Below are 20,343 nucleotides of genomic sequence, written 5' to 3' on the forward strand. Positions count from 1 at the left end.
CACACGATCTTCAGAAAAATGGTGACATTGATGTGCAACAAATCCGTTCAAGTGACAATCCGTCAGATTTATTCATTAAATCTTTGCCAACTTCAACTTTTGAGAAAATGGTATACAAGATTGGAATGCGGAGACTCAAATATTTGAAACAAGATTTTTACGAAGGGGTAAAATACGCGATGTACTCTTTTTTTCCTTACTAAGATTTTTTCCCACAGGGTTTTCCTTGAAAGGTTTTTAATGAGGTAGCTAGCAATGCGTATTACTAAATATGTGTACTCTTTTTCCTTCACTAGAATTTTTTTCCCACGAGGTTTTTCCTAGTAAGGTTTTAATGAGGCACATTATCTTTTAATGAACATCCAAGGGGGAGTGTTATAAATATATATTCCCTCCGTTTCAATTTATGTGAACCTATTTCCTTTTTAGTCCGTGCCAAAAAAAATGATCTCTTTCCTTATTTGGAAACAATTTACCTTTATACAATGATTTATAGCCACACAAAATATATGTGCATCATTTTACACCACAAGTTCAAAAGTCTTCTCTCTTTTCTTAAACTCCGTGTCCAATCAATTAGATTCACATAAATTAAAACGGAGGGAGTATTATATTATAGATGTTCATTTAGTATTCCGTTGTAAATAAGCTTCCCGAAGAAGTTTATCCATATGAGACTGTGCCGTAAATATATTTATTTATTTAGTACTCTATTGGAAATAAGCCCCGTGAAGAAGCTTATCATTTTGGTACTCCATTATGGATAAACATTACCCCCGGTAGAAGGTAGAAGATTATCTGTATCTGATCTGTAGCAGCTTACACATCAGCTTGTAGTAGCAACTTATACAATATCTTGGAATAGCAGCTTACAAGCACCTTACATAATAACTTACTTTCTTTTATAAATAAATTTTTTTTTAGTTTATTAGGTAAATAAATTTGAATAATATATCAATTTCTCTCTATGAACCTTCTTTATTTTATAACAAACCTCATATTATTGAAGTATAGAAAGTCGAAACCTCAGGGGAATTTTAAACTAAAAATATGGCGAAAGTGACGATATACTTGCAATCAATTTACAGCCAGCGTGTAACCCAAGTCATACTTTCATAGTCGCAACGGCGTATAATGGAAAATTTTCAATTTTCAATTTACAACAAGCTCTACTCTACTTAATACACTGCAAGTGTAATACCCTGCCACTTTGAAGGAACCCTACGTTTTCGTGGAAGAAAAAGACAAAGATTAACAAGGTAAAAGGCTTTGAATATCCTTTTCAAATCTCTATAGTGGATTCATTTTCTCTATCATCACGTATTTTTGGAAAACATTCATGTAGTATCAAGGTTTTGATGGTAAAAAAGAGAGAAATTTAATGATTTTACTGCTTTTTCTTTGTGTACATTGTCTCGGCCGAAAAAAGGGATCAGTTTATTTGATTGTTAATCCGATCTTTGCAGGCAATTTTGGGTTCGGATTTTCACGCAGCTAAAGATGGTAGGTTTAGCATTAATCGCTTGCTGAGGTGTAGGGTTAGGGTTTTGAGTTCTAACATGTTCTGTTATGAAGCTCTGATTTCTATTTTTCCTTTTTCTGTATTAGCTTCCGCTCTCTTTGCTCAAGACTGCACAGGGGCATCCCATGGTAAGCTTTTGAACCCCCCCATGTAGGGGAGACTCATGCCTTTTTTTTTTCTTTTTCTTTTTCTTTCTAATTTTATTGATTACTTCAGTCTTTAGTCTTTTTTGAGATGTAATGCAGTTAGCTCAATTAGGTTCTCGAGTTCTGCATATTTTGAGTGAACCTGAATTTAATGAACAAAATGGTTATATGAATTCAAATGTGTAATTGTAGTTGATCACCAAATTAGAGAGCGAGAAAACAACAACAATCAGCCAATATTTTTTCCTTTTGTTAGCTGACGCTTTTCAGCTAACATTATCAAAGGCAACAGATTTTGTGTCGGAATAATTTATCAGTTTCTGCATATTGGTATAATATCTTAAAAATAAGCCTCAAGTCTCTGGATCCCACATGAAGTAGTCGAAACTCATAACGCTCTCTGGGTTTATTAGCTATTGATTTACTTGCTTGTATTCATTGAATTATCTCAATCTGGAAACCCTTTTTTTCCTAATACAGTTGGTGGAGCTAAAAAATGGAGAGACTTATAACGGGCATTTGGTGAATTGTGATACTTGGATGAACATCCATCTTCGTGAAGTTATCTGTACATCAAAGGTAAGTCGTCTTTCCTTTTTAATGTTACTGTAGGTTTTCCCATGTATTGGTGGTGTAATGGTACCTGATTTCTTAAAACTTACTGCAGGATGGAGATAGATTTTGGAGAATGCCAGAATGTTATATTCGTGGCAATACCATAAAGTATCTTAGAGTTCCTGACGAGGTTAGTTTATTTTTTTCATTGTTATGATTAATAATGCCTTTGTGTAGTATTATTTGTTTTTCACTGCCAATAGTGTGTATGGCACTCTTGGACCTTGAACCAAGGGGTCAAAGGCCTGTGCGCCTATCTTGTAGTTATATGCATCATTAAATGGTTGCTTTGCTTGGGTGATTGTAAAATCGTTATACTATGAAGCTAAGCTTGCCTTGCATTGTCTGCTTATTAGGAAAGAGAGCACGAAAGCCATAGAGAACTGGGGAGAAAAAGTTCAAGGAAGGATCAGCAATAAAACTTGTCTTCCAAAGTTCACTGACTGATAATTTAAGCTAATGATTTGCCAACTCTAAAGAAATCTAAGCAATAATAACGGGTGGGAACTAAAGACTGAAACTTTTAGCACAACTCTGATGTTACTAAGGCTAAATATGAATGTCCCCATAATCATGTTGCCTCTTTACCATTGATAACATAGACTTCTATAAATGAAATTATTGCTGTGGATGGAACATTAGTGTTTTAGATGTGGAACCTGAATGTTTTTTTCGGATAAGATGTGTAACCAAATGGTTTTCAAATAAGATTTGGAACTTAGATCATTCCTTGTTCTTATTTATTTTCCACTATTACTGGCTTATTTTATATCAGATATCCTATATTAGAAAAAGATAATAAGTGTTGGAAATCATAAGGTTGAACCATTATTGACATTGTTCTTGCTTGCATGTGAGTTATATTTCTGTTAGAGGAGGTGTGAATACTCTGGGGTGATGCAGTTTAGCCAAATCAGACATAGTTGTGCTCCCTAAGGGCCATTGAATCTGACACCTTAGGTAGAAGTGCAATTCTATGAAGATGACAATGCGAGTTTGTTTAGTGCTGACCCGCTTGTGAATCCACCCCCTTGCAATTTTGTGCTAAATAAAACAGCAGTGCCTGCTTTCTGCTTTTACTTGCTTCTTTTAGAGCGGGTTATGCACTCTTCGGCTTTGATATTTCATAATCCATGACAAGCACATATGTGAAGTTATCCTAGCCTTTTGATGTATCTCTCTCTCTCTCTCTCTCTCTCAACGCGCACCCTCCTTTTACACACACATGAATAGTGGATTTAGGAAGAGCCTGAGATTCTGGAGCTTAGTTGCACTTCCTTTTTTCTTGATCTTTTATGGGAGTACCAAGAAACCATCTTTTCCTTTTGTTTGTTAGTTTTTCTCCTCTTTTATTTGCTATCCTTTTTTGTCATTCGTCTTGGCCTTCACTTTTATGCTAGGAAGAGAAATGGAAGGACGATGATGTTTGTCAAAAGCTGTTAACCTTGTATGTACAGTTCCCTTAGTTTGTTTGGAGGTGGAGTCGAGATACTAGATAATCTTGGTGTAACCGTACTCGTGGAGCTATTTGTCGGGTTAATCCTTTATCGAAACCAAAGCATGTAAAAAGAGAGATGAAGTTGTTATAAACCTTTCCCAGTGTGCTTTTAGGGCTGCAGTTTGTGCTATTGTAAATTGAAGCCATGATACTAGCTTCTCTCTGTGGTCCTCCTTCCACACACATATTCATAATTGATTTAGGAATTGCCTTGATTTTTGGAGCTTAGTTGCATCTCCTTTTGTTGATCTTTTAGGAGTATCAGGAACCCTCTTTTCCTAGTGTTTGTTTGTTTTTTTCCTTTGTTAGATGCTTTCTTTTTGTTTACTAGCTAGACAAGTGAGAGTCGGAAAGGATGTCCAAAAGCAGCCATTATCCTAGTTTGTTGTAGCTCTTACTTTGTTTGGACACACGAGGTTGGGGGGGGGGGGGGTTGAAAAGGAGAGGTAGGGGAGAGGAGTGTTCATGAGCAGCTAGCATTTTCTTGTAAAAAGTCATTAAGTTGAGTGGTTCTCCTTGTCAAAAGGGCAAGTCTTTGGGCAATTCAGTTCAACTGATGTTAAGAGTATGTAATGTAATTCATGTTGGATCACTTGTTTACACATAATTATTTGGCTGTTGAGACTTAGGGCAGTACCTGGTAGCATCATGTGTTCTTAGCTTGTGAGACTTTCCTTATTGATGTATAATGTTCACAACAGATTAACAGATACGAAGTGCTGTCAAAACCATAATTAGGTAGCTTATGAGATTTGATGTTTACCAAACATGGCATACATCGTAATTTTGCTGTAGTAAATGTAAAACGAAAACCTCCTGCATTCCTTCAGCTGTGAATTGAAGCTTCACTTTCACAAAAATGGAAAAGATTGCAGTTTGCCTTTACTTTTATTCATGAAATAACTACAGTATTTCAACTTTAGTTTTCGGAGAGGTTAGGCTTTGTAGATATTGTTTTTGTGTATGTGTATGCCTATATATGGACATATATACATGTGTTTAATGGTTGGAATAGTTCATTCTTATCACTCGGGTTGGAGACTGAGTTCACAGTAAGTTATAAATTCTGGAAGCTTGGTCTGCCCTTGGCTCTTTGTTTGACCGAGTTAATAATCCCTCTTCGTGCTTTTTGGTTAACTATACTATTTGCGTTCTTTTCCAGGTGATTGATAAAGTTCAGGAAGAAACAAAAAGCCGTGCAGGTACTACTTTGGACTAGTGATTTTCCGAAATTTTATAACCACTTCTATTTTAGCTGTTGGACAATATGGGGTTTGTTCATCATACAATTTTTTTCCTGCTCACCTAGGACTAGTTTCTGAACATTCAGCTTAATTTTAGGTATATTAATTGTTTACTCCAACCAAAAGTTGCAGACCCAATGCATGTGTTTATTGAAAAGAATATTTAATTTCCAATTCAAGTATAATTTGGTGGGAATCAAATTGAAATAATATTTTAGATGTTTTTCAAGAAAATGGTAAAAGGTAAAAATATGAGATAATACGCTGAGAAGGGTGTGGAAGATTATTAATTTAACCTCATGATTATTTAAGTTGTAAGAACATTACTTGCAAAAGAGACGAAGATAGTTAATAAGGGATGTTGAGGCTTTAAAAAATATATAGATTATTAGGCTTTTGGCTCCTTCTCATCTTGATAATATAGAGCTTCCCACATGGTAATCTTGGCATGGCATTTGGTCACATGCTGTGTTACATGGATCCTCCATTTACTTGCGTCGATTGGTGTCGTGCTACTCTGTGGTGAGGAAGGGTTAAGAAGTTCCTTTTGTCCAATCTAAGTTTCTCTGTTTCTCATTAAAATTGTACTTGTGAGCTGTATTGATCTTTTAGGCCATATTATTGACCTGTCATACTGGTGGATAAATAGAACTTTGGATCACATTAACATGATCTTTGATGGAATGTAGATATTGGTGATTATTTATCTGTTTGGCGGGATTACTGTTTGGTTCATCTTATACTTGCAAGTCATATTAACTTTGCGTAGAATGTCTTGTTAGACTGGGGTTGTTTGACAGATATTAAGTAAACAGTGCATATGTTTCGATAATAACATGCATCTTTTATTTTCCTCTTTTTAGAGAACCTTCTACTATGTATGAACGTACTTTTGCTTTATGATGGTTAATTCCATAATTAGTATCTTGTTGATTCCTTTTGAGTTAGTCCATATGCTTTTGCAGATAGAAAACCACCTGGTGTTGGAGGACGAGGAAGAGGAAGAGGTAGGGATGAAAGTGCTGCTGGAAGACTGGCAAAAGGCATTGGGCGTGGAATGGAAGATGCAGGTCCAAAAGGCCGGGGCAGAGGAGGACCTGGTGCCAAGTCTGGTGGAAAAGGTATGAAGTGCTCAATGCAAGTGTATACCTAATTTTGTGCTTCTTCTCTTAAAAGTTTATGATATCCCTAAGTTTCAAATTCGAGGCCTGGCATTTTCATGTGAGATATTTTATTCATGCAATGCATTTATATCTAGCAATACACCTAAGCAGAATGAGGAGACTGATTGCCATGTCAATGCTTGAAACAGCCTCCATAGAGGAAGTTTCTGACAGAAGTAATTGAGAACTCACCATTTATAGCCATTTGCTAATCAGATGATTCTGGATCGGATTTCTTTTACAGGTGGAGGCCGTGGACGTGGCTAATCATCTTCAGTTAGAGACAATGAAGCAAGATGTGTCACTTTAAAGGCATATTGTATCTAGTTTTGTTTATACTGCCAAATTATGAAGGTGCTTCTTGGAGGAAAGGCTGCTTCCAGTTATTTTAAATTTGAGATGGAGTGTATTTAGGCTTGAAATGCTCACTCTCAGATTGATCAGTGTTTTTCTCTTTTAAGTGAAGAAAAATGTAAGCGAGCTCGTGTCTTGAAAATATTTGGCCATCAGTATGTGTAATCTTAAATGAGAACTAAGCCTAGTATTCGAATTCGAGGTGTTCAGGTTCTAGTTAAAGATGCTTTTCACACTTTATAATTGGAATGTTAACTCTAGACGAAACCATTCAGAGTTCATTGGCAGGTCATGAATCATGATTAACATTTCGAATCTTTCTTTTACTGTTGCGATCTCCCCCCCCCCCCCCCCCCCCTTTTACTCTAGTTTAATGGTATTATTATGATTTGGGAGGCAAACTTTTTTTACTGTTTTTTTTTTTATGTAGATAAACTTTTTTTACTGTTAATTCTCCAAAAATATGTTTTTTTATTATATAAAAAGTTGTGATTATCTTATCTTTATATAGTTTTTAAGCATGCAAAATTTGGACGAGTTGTATTTTTGTTTGGTTATTCATTTACCATGGAGCATCTTTCTGGATAAGCGTAGTGGGGTGCGACGGGTTAGTTTTTTTTAGTTATCTTTGTTTGAGGTTTCACGAAAGACTTCAATAAATACAATGGGTCCGAGAAAACTTATCCTATAATTGAATCTAGTCCAGGACGGTCACGCAATCGTAACTGATTGTCGGATACAGACAAAAAGAACAAATGGATTCTAGTTATAATATCTTTGTGTCTTCAAAAGATTCCTATCCTCATTTCTATTGAGGTGCTGAGTTACTATTCCTTTTTCCCTTGTGTCAATTGTCATAAGCCGTTAGTGTAGTTGATGATGGCTGATATCAAAGTAGATATGGAACAACATCACCAGCAGCAGCATGTTATAGTTGAAGCTCCAGAAATGGAGAAACAACAAGTTAAGCCTCAAAAGACAAAGCGAGTGGCTTCCCTTGATATTTTCAGAGGCCTCACTGTTGCAGTAAGTTTGGCCATCTATTTCTTCTTATGGCGTTCTTGGCCTGGACTCTTGAAACCGCCAAGTTTTTCTAAAATAGTTGTGGTAACAAATGGTATTGTTAGGATTTAAGTTAGTGGTGTAGAAGACTCCTGCACTCATGGCTTTTTGTAACAATGGCTACGAATTTAGTATATATCTATATATTTTTATAAAAAGAAATGTTGATCATAAAACTCGAGTCCAAGGGACTAAGGATTGCAAGCTTTATCTGCGTAACCATAAAGAGGGCAGTCAACTTCATATTTCTCTCTACACACTAGCATTTCTGTTGGAGGGTAGACAGATAGAAATCTTAATTTACTTTATTGGGATAACAGACTGAATTGGACTCTCTCAGCTTAACCAAGCTTATCTCATTTTGTTTTCAGATAATGGCCGTAGAATAATTAAAAATGTACACCTCTGATTTATATTAACAAGTTAAATTTTTTTGTTGGTGTGACTGTATTGAGCTATCTTGTGCTTAGTAGTTAGTGATGTGACTACGAGCATATTTTAAAACTAATATATACTGGCTTATTGTGTTTACCAGAAGTTTGTTTCTTGCAATTTCCAGAGGATCCGTAAACATGTTTTAATAATAATCTCCCCTCCTCCCAACTTACATAGCAGACTATGTCCGCGGCAGGGTTCAAAAAATAAATAAAGATATTCTGTATCCTATTTATCCTGTACCCTATAGTGACCTGGAAAATTTTAGAGTGTAGGAATTTCAATAATTATCTTTTTTTCATTAATTTTCTTAGTCTCATGATTTGCTTGGACTAAATTATTGTAATCTGCTCAGTGCATATGGAAGTAAATCACATATTATCATTGTTGTCTTGAAAACTTGCTGAGGTTTGTGGAATTTGTAGCTGATGGTGTTGGTTGACGATGCTGGAGGAGAATGGCCTATGATTGGGCATGCACCATGGAACGGTTGCAATCTTGCAGATTTTGTGATGCCATTCTTTCTGTTTATTGTGGGAATGGCCATAGCACTTGCTCTCAAGGTTCTCTCCGCGTTTTTGCCCATTTATAAGAATATAAACTCAGGTAGTATCTCATACTCATTGGTGCTTATTGTGTAGAAAATACCAGAAAAGCTAGTGGCCATCAGAAAGGTGATACTAAGGACTCTCAAACTTCTATTCTGGGGCCTCCTTTTACAAGGTCACTTCTCTTTCTTTCTTTTTCTTTTATTCTTCCTTTTCAATTTGCAAAATTAAGGAGATATGCATTCTATTGATATCCAATATAGCATATAAAATTTAGGCCAAGTGTTAGCAAGCTTCTGATTCTACCAACTTTTGCCATTGCAACAAGTTGCAACAATGTATTAGCTCAGATGAATTTACAAATCCTTTATCCTTTCTAATGGCCATCTATCCCCGACCATGCCATGTTTGGAATTTAGCCATTCATTCAGAACGAGTGATCGGTAATGACTTTTAGTTGTTAGCTTCCCTTTAGGAAACAGAATTGTGTTTGGCTACAGATAGAAAGTCTTAACAATGTGGTAACTGTCCTAGGGAAAGAGGCAGTGGGAATCTCATCTTTCTTCTTCCCAAAGTCATTACGATCCTAACTTCATCTTTTAAATTTTGAAGGGGGTTATTTCCATGATCTTGACAAGCTAAAATATGGTGTCGACATGAATAGGATAAGGTGGTGTGGCATTCTCCAGGTAACAGTATTTGATCCCACCCCCTTATTTGAATGCTAATATCTTGTGTTGGTGATAATTTTTCTGCTTTTTATCGTTCTAGAGAATTGCTCTCGCTTACTTGGTTGTGGCAATAATAGAAATAACGACTAGACAAGCCCAACCCAAGGAACTACCAACTCGATGGTTCTTCATATTCAAGATATACTATTGGCAATGGTGAGTATTTTTTCGGTGTTGCTAAAGTGGTGATAGCATTAAGGATAACAAAGTTAGAACTGAGCATTCCTTTCACAATTTCAGGGTTATTGGAGCATGTGTCTTAATAATTTACCTGGCCACATTATATGGAACGTATGTTCCTGACTGGCATTTTGTTGTCCAGAACCGGGACAGTGTTGATTTTGGGAAGATTTTAACTGTGAGTTTCATTCGTCCATGTTCCAAATTCAACTCTAATATTTCTGTCATCAGAAGTCAAGGTATTCGATTTTTGTGTTAGGTAACTTGCAACGTGAGAGGAAATCTGGATCCTCCTTGCAATGCAGTGGGTTATATTGACAGACAAGTATTTGGAATCAATCACTTGTATCCACGTCCTGCTTGGAAGAGATCCAAGGTGATTAGTTCTGTACAAAGTTTATCTGTTCGCTTAATTCTTATGCTTCTTTATCAATCATCTATTTTTCACTCGATTAAGTTCACCTGGTAATTAATATATTAGATGATCTTTATTCTGCAGGCTTGCACTAAAAATTCCCCATACGCGGGAACTTTCAGGGACGATGCTCCATTATGGTGTTTTGCACCATTTGAACCTGAAGGAATTCTGAGGTGAGATGCATATACACAATTCTTCAAGGCCTGTTAGACTGGAAATAACTCCACTCTTTCCTAGTTTTGATGAATAAAAACTTGTAATGCTGGATACATTCGTGCTGCTTACTAATGTTCAAGTTTTCATGTCTGGTAAATTCTTCTATGACTACAGCTCGATTTCTGCTATTCTCTCTACAGTTGTTGGAGTTCATTTTGGACATGTCCTTATCCATATGAAGGTTAAGTCAAAATCTTCTAGACATGACCATCTCACCCAAATTACAGAAAAGTTGCTGATATTCAGATGTTGATGAAATTTCAGGATCACACATCCAGACTTTTGCATTGGGTTGTCATGGGCGTAGCTCTTTTGGTTTTAGGAATTATTCTCCATTTCACGGATGGTAAAATTTGGATTATATCTAGTGGACTCAGGACTGGCTATTTTACCTCTTCTCTCTTATCTTCCTCATTTTTTCTTTGGTGGTGGTGTTGAATGCAGCTATTCCTTTAAATAAGCAACTATACACCTTCAGCTATGTCTGTGTAACCTCAGGAGCAGCCGCATTAGTGTTCTCTGCTTTCTACATTTTGGTACACTAGTCTTGTAAAATCTGATCACTTGTATTATTATTCTGTGCTACAAATTGAACTGATCGATTTGGGACATTAGAATTTGGGATGTATAGACCTTTACAGCTAAATCACACTTGCCTCTGAAATGCATTATTAGGAACAAAAATTCTCAAGGTTCAAGTTGTCATTCCAAGTTTTCAAGTCTAATGGTTTTCATAATGAGAATGTAGCTGGATTTTTGAAGAATTGTTGTAATTCTTAACAAGAGAGCTTGGAATGACAACAATCTGATGCATGATTACTGTTGCAAGATTCTCAAAATTCTTTTCTTTTGCGATACAGGTTGATATTTTGAACTTGAAGTATGTATTTCTGCCACTGGAATGGATTGGCATGAATGCCATGCTTGTTTATGTAATGGCCGCCGGAGGAATATTTGCAGGCTTCATCAACGGGTGGTATTATGAGGATCCTCATAATACACTGGTATTTCATTCATCTCTTTCATTACTCTTCTCCCTTTGTTTCTGTCATTGCTGTTTAAGTAAACTGATTGAACCGAACTCTCAACAATTGCAGATATATTGGATAAAGAAGCACATTTTCATTGGAGTATGGCATTCAACAAGAGTGGGAACTCTTCTTTATGTCATCTTTGCCGAGATTCTGTTCTGGGCTATCGTTGCTGGCCTACTTCATCGATTAGGCATATACTGGAAGCTTTAGTTCTGATGAAACCTGCATCTTCTGAGTTCTGCTTGCTTATCTTAGATAAAATATAGGATACCAGTTTGATTTCCCTACTACAGCAAGTGGCTAAGAAGTTCAATATATCTTGCAGTACAAATGAAGTTCAATACATTGCTTGTAAAAAACCATTTTTTCCCATTGGAATTCATGTCAATTCTTCAAGTTTATTTGGACTTTCTTGTTGAATTATCTAACAAAATGACAGAATAGGGATTGCTTTCATCTTTCTTGAGCTTTCTGATAAATGTTAGTACTAAAAAAAAAAAAACAGAAGCTTCACTTAAAATTGAAAAACCTCCTTATTTTGAATGTCTAACTGCACTTGCAAACTTTTAACTAGATATGATGTGAAGTTATCTGTAAATATTATCATTCCCTTAATCTTACTTGTTTAATCAATTAATGAGCTTAGTAAACTAGATGTGGAACGGCAGTTTCTTTGAAGATTACAAACTAATACGTTAGGCTCGTTTGGTACGAGGGATAAGTAATCCCGAGATTAAATTTGAGATGAGTTTATCCCAGTTTGGTCGGGATAAAATTACGGTATAACTAATTCTCCGGATTAGTTATACCGAGATTGTAGTGTTATTTTTATTCCTAAAAGGGTGGAATAACAATCCCAAAATAATTAATCATGGGATAACTTATTTTCAAACCTATCGACCCCCTAGTCCTTAGGAGGCTCCGTGCAAAAACAAAAATTATAGTTTAAATGTTGATCCATAAGACTAATATAGTACTAAATCGTTTTTAGTTTTGATTCAGAAGCAACATAAAAAAGGAATCATGTGTTGCCGGTGCAAAATGTAGATAACCATACGCCAAAAATTATTTAATCTTAATATTTTTCATTTAATGACATGTTCTTATTGAACTAACAAACAATCAAATTTTTCTATAATAGTCTTCCTTTAAAACAATACTTTACTATAATGGTCAAGTTTTATATAGAATTAATTTTTTATATTAAATATTTGAAATAGACAAATCTGTTATAGAAAAATGTGACTATACTTAACTAGCGTATCAAAAGTTTTTATTTTTTTTAAACTCTTACTCTACTATGATCAACGATAGTCATATAAAAAGAACGGTAAAGGGCCAAATATACCCCTCTACTTTCGAAAATGGTCTAAAAATACCCTTCGTTATACTATTGGGTTATCTATACCCCTGGAGTCATACTTTGGGTTCAAATATACCCCTCATTAAACGGAGGGACACATGTCATCGTCTTGTTGGTCAATTCTAAATATCTTCTAATTAATTTTCAAAACCCATTAATAATACCCGAAAAACAATTTCTTAATGCAATTTTTTTTTTGTAAAAATTGGAAAAAACTGAAATTATTTTTACTAAAAACTGAAAAAAAAAACAAAAATATTTTTTTTAAAAAACTGAAAAATATTTTCTAAAACAATTTTTTTGAAAAAAACTGGAAAGAAAAACTGAAAATCAATTTTCTAAAGCAATATTTTTTTGTAAAAACTGAATTATTTTTTTACTAAAAACTAAAAAAAAAGAAAATATTTTTTTTCCAGTTTTTACAAAAAAAAACTACTTTAAAAAAAGCTAAAAAATATTTTCTAAAACAATATTTTTGTAAAAATTGAAAAAACACTAAAAAGCAAAATTCTAAAGTAGTGTTTTTGTAAAAACTGAAAAAACAATTTTTTTTTCAGTTTTTAATTAAAAATATTTTAGTTTTTTTTCAGTTTTTAATTGCTTTAGAAAATTGCTTTTCAGTTTTTTTTCCAATTTTTACAAAAATATTGTTTTAGAAAATATTTTTCAGTTTTTTTAAAGTAGTTTTTTGTAAAAACTGGAAAAAAAATATTTTCATTTTTTTCAGTTTTTAATAAAAATGTTTTTTTAGTTTTTTTCAGTTTTTACAAAAAAAAAATTATTTTTCGGGTATGGATAATGGGTCTTTTTAATTAATTAGTAGAGTTAGAATTGTCCAACAGGACAATGACACGTGTCCCTCTGTTTAAATGAGGAGTATATTTGAACCCAAAGTATGACTGCAGGGGTATAGATAACCCAATAGTATAACGAGGGGTATTTTTAGATCATTTTCGAAAGTAGAAAAGTATATTTGGCCCTTTACCGTTCTTTTTATATGACTATCGCTGATCATTGTAGAGTAAGAGTTTAAAAAAAATAAAAACTTTTGATACGCTAGTTAAGTATAGTCACAGTTTTTTTAAAGCAGTTTTTTGTAAAAACTGGAAAAAAAATATTTTTGTTTTTTTCAGTTTTTAATAAAAAAATTTTTTTAGTTTTTTTCCAGTTTTTACAAAAAAAAATTTATTTTTCGGGTATGGATAATGGGTCTTTTTAATTAATTAGGTGAGTTAGAATTGACCAACAGGACGATGACACGTGTCCCTCCGTTTAAATGAGGGGTATATTTGAACCCAAAGTATGACTGCAGAGGTATAGATAACCAAATAGTATAACGAGAGGTATTTTTAGATCATTTTCGAAAGTAAATGGGTATATTTGGCCATTTGCCGTAAAAAGAAATGGATGAAGTATAATTATAAACTGCAAGAAGAAAAATTGAAAAAATAAAGAAATGATCAATTTTCAGTTGGCGTTTGCTTTAAACGGGCCTCTACTCATGGGTTGGGCCAATGATAGACCAACTCGAACTGTGTCGAGACGGCCCGTTAGGCCCTAATTTTTCTTGGAGAAGAAGACTGACAATGAAAAGGAGAATATAAAGCTTTCCGATTGCACAAGCTACCCAGATCGACTCTCTAATTCCGTTTTCTCCCCGGATTCTCATACAAACACAAGCTCTATTTCTATAGAAGATACGATGGCAACGGCGATGGCAGAGGATAGCAACTTCGAAGATGACCAGCTCCATGCTATGTCCACTGATGATATTATTAGGGCTTCTCGCCTTCTCGACAATGAAATTCGAATCATTAGGGTACCTACCGATCTATCGGAGTTTATTTTCTGTTTGTTGAATTCTTTTGTTTTTCCGGTTTCGATTTTTGACTATTTGACTTGAATGGTGAATTTATAGGAAGAGCTACAGAGGACGAATCTAGAGGTGGATTCGTTCAAGGAGAAGATAAAAGAGAATCAAGAGAAAATTAAGCTCAATAAACAACTTCCTTACTTGGTCGGCAACATTGTTGAGGTCAGTGGCGAAGCCAGGAAATTCAATTTCAAATTTTGAACCACCTTTGAAGGTGGGCTATGCAAGGGTTTTTTAATCAATAACAAGTAATATTTTACCTTATACGTAGTATAATTTTTCGGTTTGGGCCAACATAGCTTTGCCCCTGGTTGAGGTCAGTCATTATGTTTTTCTCAATATCTTGCTTTGACGCTTATCTTTAGCAAGTTATATTTACATATAGGAAAAAAGAAAAAGGAAGAGAGTTTTGCACCGGATATGGCGATTGGCTACATTACCTTTTCAACTAAGAGGCTTCACAACTTATCTTGCTTTGACGCTTATCTTTAGCAAGTTATATTTACATATAGGAAAAAAGAAAAAGGAAGAGAGTTTTGCACCGGATATGGCGATTGGATACATTACCTTTTCAACTAAGAGGCTTCACAACTTATCTTGCTTTGACGCTTATCTTTAGCAAGTTATATTTACATATAGGAAAAAAGAAAAAGGAAGAGAGTTTTGCACCGGATATGGCGATTGGCTACATTACCTTTTCAACTAAGAGGCTTCACAACTTATCTTTAGCAAGTTATATTTACATATAGGAAAAAGAAAAAAAAAGAGAGTTTTGCACCGGATATGGTAATTGGCTACATTACCGTTTCAACTAAGAGGCTTCACAACTTATCTTTAGCAAGTTATATTACATATAGGAAAAAAGAAAAAGGAAGAGAGTTTTGCACCGGATATGGCGATTGGCTACATTACCTTTTCAACTAAGAGGCTTCACAACTTGTAGGATGTGCTATGGATTCTGACTTGATGTGTTTCTTTTGCTTGGACTAATTTATTGTCACGAAAACTAACACTGTACCGTTACTATAATATTATCGACTAAAGTTCACCCAATTACGATACTAGCATGCTATGTATGCATATATTGTATATTTGTATTTGATTGTCTTTGCAATGTTGTTCAATTGATTGGAGAGTTGAAAAAAGAAAATTAATTTAGTGTCAATTTAAGTACGAAAATTGCATTTTCGGGATCAGATAGATAGGGAAATAGGAAGATGGTTTAGAGGAACATAAATTGGGCAGGACAGAGGAGAGTGACTGCTGTGCTTCCTTTTTCTTGAATGTTTGAATCTGTTTTCCAGTAATCTCAGGTTTTATCACGTTGAACTGTGAGATTGCAAATTTTGATTCTTTTTCTTTTTCCTTTTTTTGGGTATTAAGAATATGTGTTCATGGAAGGAGTAGTAGAGAAGTTTAGCTTTGAAACACATTTAATTATGGTATCTTACAGATTTTGGAGATGAATCCAGAGGAAGAAGCCGAGGAGGATGGTGCAAATATTGATCTCGATTCACAAAGGAAGGGAAAGTGTGTTGTACTGAAAACATCCACGCGTCAGGTGAGGTGTCAAATCATAGGATTATGTCATTTGCTTTCTAGGTATATATTGTCAATATTACTATCCAAACTCTCTTTTTCTACTTCTCCTGGATGGAACCCAACTTCCCTGCTGTTCTACTTTATCCTTCTTCGACAGCTTCTTTATATTATATTCTCTTTAGATGCTAACATCTTTTAGTAATTGAATTGTTCTCTATTGCCAATTACAGACAATTTTCTTGCCTGTCGTTGGCCTTGTTGATCCTGACAATTTGAAACCTGGTGATCTGGTTGGAGTAAACAAAGACAGTTATTTGATATTGGATACTTTGCCATCTGAATATGACTCTCGGGTTAAGGCAATGGAAGTTGATGAAAAGCCAACTGAAGACTATAATGATATTGGAGGCTTGGAAAAACAGATTCAAGAGCTTGTCGAGGCAATTGTTTTGCCTATGACACATAAAGAACGGTTCCAAAAATTAGGTGTTCGTCCTCCAAAGGGGGTCCTTCTGTATGGGCCTCCTGGAACTGGGAAAACACTCATGGCCCGAGCATGTGCTGCACAAACAAATGCTACTTTTCTTAAGCTAGCTGGACCCCAACTTGTGCAGGTAGATCATTTTCGGCCTTTTAAGCCTACTGTGTTTAATTGCATTAGATTTATTCGAAGTTTAACTCTCTTGTGCTGGATAGGCGGGAACCTAGTTTTTCCTTTTTTTCATTGGTCCTGGAAATTTTGACTAAGAATTGCTGTAAAGCACACTAGTCTCTTTGAAATTACACCTATTCAGATGCTAGATGGCCCTCAATTTGATTTTGTCTGAAACGTGTGGATTAGATCTACTTCTACAAAGCTCCTCATTAAAAATAAAAGGGAATCTTATAGAAATGTCCCAAAAAAGTTCCAACTTACCAACCTCTAGCCATTAATTATAGACTTACCAAAACTAGCCAAGCACATATAAAAATTGAAAACCTAAAGAAATAAGGTTCTTCTATCCAATATCACACACAAAGATCTCCTTCCATATTTTTAAGTGTGATTAGCAACATTAGATGCAAGACAGAAAGGAAATTTCATGGATGAAGTGCAAATAAGGTGATGAAATACAAAAAAATATATATACAAGATTCCAAAAATCTAAGCAAAAAAGGATCTTTTTTAATGGGTATGGTTGAAATTAATTGAAAACATATAGATGAGTCAATATACAAAATTTGAGGAAGATTGGAGGTGATTTGGATTGAATTGATATCAAAATTCGTAGTTAAAATCGAGTTCAAAAAATTCTTCTGCGACACATGTATCAAACACGTATCACGCATGTATCTCACACGCAAGTATACATGGATATACATGTGATACACATTTGATACAAATATGATACATATCTGATACACAAGTGATACACTGTGTGATACACATATCCTTTTTTTTATGTTCATCTTCTACTTCAGATTTTCAATTCAAACCAACTCAAAACTCCACCAAATCATCTAAACTGAGATTCAAGCTCCTTAAGATGTACCCAACCTATTCTAATAACACCCACTCAAAAGAAAGCAAAATTTTGACCTTTTGTTTTTGTCTACAAATAGCTAATTGGCTAATATTAGTAATATTTTGTGAATTGGCCAATTTTTGTAATAAGCTACTTATAAATGGACATAACTGGTATTTTCCCAAAATAAAAAGATCTACTTCCAGAAAGCATTTTTATTAATGATATTATACTTAAAAAGTTTGGTCATGGCATGCGTTCTCATTTAAACTAACTCATGATTTTTTGAAGGAAAAAAAAGCTTATGACTTCGTAAAAACTTGAGGTTAGATTTACATGCGATTATTGCAGATATATAAGTGATCCTAGGTACAAAAGGTTAGTGTACAATCAGGATACTAAGTAACCATCTACTAATATCTATTGTCCATGGTGGAAGGGTATACCATCTCCCTTTTTGCTGGTAATCTTACCAGGAACAGAGTGTATCTACCTCTCACCTTTACGATTTGGTATCTCTAGTTGTAAATACTGAACATGTCAGCACTTTTTTTGTTTTTTGATTGGTAAGTGATGACACGTTAGCTTAAGACAAAATTTGAATTCATGTTGTGAACTTATGCATGTAATTATTTAGCATTTATTGTATTATTGATTGGCTTTCTAAAGTTTGCTGTCAACTACTACATCGAAAATTTACGCAATTTAGAGTTTTTTACACAATTGGGCTGCTGATCAATGCTTGTACTACCTTTAGATGTTCATTGGAGATGGGGCAAAGCTTGTTCGTGATGCTTTTGAGCTGGCAAAGGAGAAATCACCTTGCATTATTTTCATTGATGAGATTGATGCTATAGGCACAAAGCGTTTTGATAGGTACACTATATACTTTGATTTGCTTTGCTCAAATATGTACTTAACCTTGCATGCCATAATATCTCTCCCGTCTCAGTAAAAATATTAGCTAAGGAACTATGTTGGAGTTACTTAATCTAACTACGTAATGTTGTTATTTTGCAGCGAAGTTAGTGGAGATCGAGAGGTCCAGCGAACCATGTTGGAGTTACTTAATCAGCTTGATGGTTTTAGCAGTGATGATCGGATTAAGGTTCTTGTCAATTTAGAACTATTTATATGTACACCTTTTTTTTTTTACCAACTTTGTGGTCGGATCTTGAGCATGATTTTCCTTTCCAAAAAATTACCTTGTAAGTGGTTTCAAGATTTTAGCTGAGAATAACTGCAAAAGCTAAAAGAAGTGATCATCAGTTTTCTGCTTCTATACATTTTTATTAAACTGTTTCGGTCTCTTTCTTCACTTCAGGTAATAGCTGCAACAAACAGAGCTGATATTTTGGATCCTGCTTTGATGCGATCTGGTCGATTGGATCGTAAAATTGAGTTCCCCCACCCAACAGAGGAAGCCAGAGCTAGGATCTTGCAGGTGGGATACTCTGCCAAATATGTCTCAGTTCATTTCTCGTTCCCTTGCCTTGGTTAGCTACTATGAAATGAGTTCTTGAGTATTTTGCTTTTAACATCTTTTGGTTCTTTGCCGACTGCAGATCCACTCCAGAAAGATGAATGTTCACCCAGATGTTAATTTTGAAGAATTGGCTCGATCAACTGATGATTTTAATGGGGCACAATTGAAAGCTGTATGTGTTGAGGCAGGCATGCTAGCACTTCGTCGCGATGCCACCGAGGTCTCCATTCTCTCTCCTACATTGTGTGCCCCCCCAAATATGTGCATAGTTGGGCTGATGGTCTGGCTATTATCTTTATGATGTTTGACTTAAGTTGTGCATCTTATCATGTTAAGGGGCTTAAAAAGCTCGAGCAGTTCAAGTTTTTGATGATACCAGAAGCTTGAGAAATTTAAATGATTTAAAAGATGAATAAGTTTTAAGAATTGACATGAAATCTTATTGCTTTTTAAAAAAATATTCTCCTTCCCAACAGTTATAAAAAAAATAAAGTTTAGGCTTCTACCATGGTCTAATAGATATTTGGATTATATTCATAATAATACTAATTGAACTGAACTGGTCCGTTACGTCTGCCCTTCTTGCAGTTAAGTGGTGATTAATACATATGATGATCTATATTTCATAATTAAAAAAGATATGTGATGCTCTCTCTATCCTTGTCCATGTCGAAGTTCGTCTTGGGTAGGCTAATCAACTGTGGCAAAACAGAATCCCCATTGTTTTTAGGGTTTGCAAGCCCTCTAATTCTATGTCCACTCTCTTTCAGGTTACGCATGAAGACTTCAATGAAGGTATCATTCAAGTTCAAGCCAAGAAGAAAGCCAGCTTAAACTACTATGCCTAAACTGATCAGAGGTGCCACAGAGAGCTGCTTTTAGCTTTTCACTGCTGAAATGCCCTACACCACCTACCTCTTCTCTTTCCCTCTTGATGTTGCAACTGCCATGCCCTTCACTGCCCCCTCCCAGCCCCTTTGCTTTCACTGTTCTTTCTTTCTTTCTGGAGAGCGGTTGGCGGGGAGGAATGGAACCTTTGCAGATAAGCCTCTGTGCTAGACTTTATTGTTGATTGTTGATATCAGAAAGGTGTCTGCTAGTGTGTGGATCTCTTCTTGAATTTGTTCTTTTTATATTTTCCTACTGTATAACTTAATGACCCAGACTCTCACAGTAGCCTAGAGCTATATTGGCAATCTTTTGAGCTATATTAGCTAATGTGTTAATTGGAATTTATCGTTAGCTTTGGACGAGAGCTACCCAAATACTTAGGGCTTGTTTGGTACGAGGGATAAGGAATAATTAATTTCGGAATTTAATTTGAGATGAGTTTATTTCATGCTTGACTGAGATTAAATTGCGGTATAACTAATCCGAGATTAGTTATTTCGGGATTGTAGTGTTATTT

General features: G+C 35.0%; 3 protein-coding genes and 1 non-coding gene across 6 annotated transcripts; all 4 read left to right on the plus strand.

The window, feature by feature from the left end:
• The first annotated feature begins 1,050 nt into the window (after positions 1 to 1,050).
• LOC107769372 (putative U6 snRNA-associated Sm-like protein LSm4) lies at positions 1,051 to 6,820 on the plus strand. Of its 2 annotated transcripts, none has more exons than XM_075238520.1 (8): positions 1,051 to 1,259; positions 1,467 to 1,503; positions 1,609 to 1,650; positions 2,149 to 2,247; positions 2,336 to 2,413; positions 4,944 to 4,983; positions 5,991 to 6,146; positions 6,433 to 6,820. In XM_075238520.1, exons 2-8 carry the CDS (start codon positions 1,501 to 1,503, stop codon positions 6,453 to 6,455), a joined length of 441 nt encoding a protein of 146 aa, XP_075094621.1. In that variant the 5' UTR covers positions 1,051 to 1,259; positions 1,467 to 1,500; the 3' UTR covers positions 6,456 to 6,820. The 2 variants fall into 2 exon arrangements, with proteins under 2 accessions (XP_075094621.1, XP_075094620.1); XM_075238519.1 differs by having other exon boundaries at positions 1,053 to 1,259; positions 5,974 to 6,146.
• On the plus strand, positions 3,173 to 3,298 carry LOC142174032 (small nucleolar RNA snoR127). The gene has a single exon (XR_012703392.1). It is a non-coding gene; the product is annotated as a small nucleolar RNA snoR127 (small nucleolar RNA).
• Positions 6,821 to 7,318: 498 nt separating the features above from the next.
• Positions 7,319 to 11,571, plus strand: LOC107782229 (uncharacterized). 2 transcript variants are annotated; one of them, XM_016603093.2, is made up of 13 exons: positions 7,319 to 7,568; positions 8,465 to 8,602; positions 8,681 to 8,762; positions 9,200 to 9,276; positions 9,359 to 9,474; positions 9,559 to 9,676; positions 9,758 to 9,874; positions 9,998 to 10,089; positions 10,247 to 10,313; positions 10,397 to 10,478; positions 10,577 to 10,668; positions 10,993 to 11,136; positions 11,230 to 11,571. In XM_016603093.2, the coding sequence occupies exons 1-13, from the start codon at positions 7,419 to 7,421 to the stop codon at positions 11,374 to 11,376; spliced, it is 1,422 nt and encodes a 473-aa protein (XP_016458579.1). In that variant the 5' UTR covers positions 7,319 to 7,418; the 3' UTR covers positions 11,377 to 11,571. The 2 variants fall into 2 exon arrangements, with proteins under 2 accessions (XP_016458579.1, XP_016458580.1); XM_016603094.2 differs by having other exon boundaries at positions 7,341 to 7,568; positions 8,691 to 8,762.
• A 2,660-nt stretch (positions 11,572 to 14,231) lies between these two features.
• On the plus strand, positions 14,232 to 19,783 carry LOC107782228 (26S protease regulatory subunit 6A homolog). The gene is given in 9 exon segments (NM_001325335.1): positions 14,232 to 14,348; positions 14,448 to 14,564; positions 15,856 to 15,963; positions 16,175 to 16,558; positions 18,207 to 18,325; positions 18,470 to 18,557; positions 18,774 to 18,893; positions 19,015 to 19,155; positions 19,706 to 19,783. Coding segments are annotated over 9 exon segments (1,272 nt in total).
• Positions 19,784 to 20,343: the final 560 nt, after the last annotated feature.

Source organism: Nicotiana tabacum, chromosome 19 (assembly GCF_000715075.1).
Source record: "Nicotiana tabacum cultivar K326 chromosome 19, ASM71507v2, whole genome shotgun sequence".
In the NCBI taxonomy this organism is placed as follows: Eukaryota; Viridiplantae; Streptophyta; class Magnoliopsida; order Solanales; family Solanaceae; genus Nicotiana; species Nicotiana tabacum.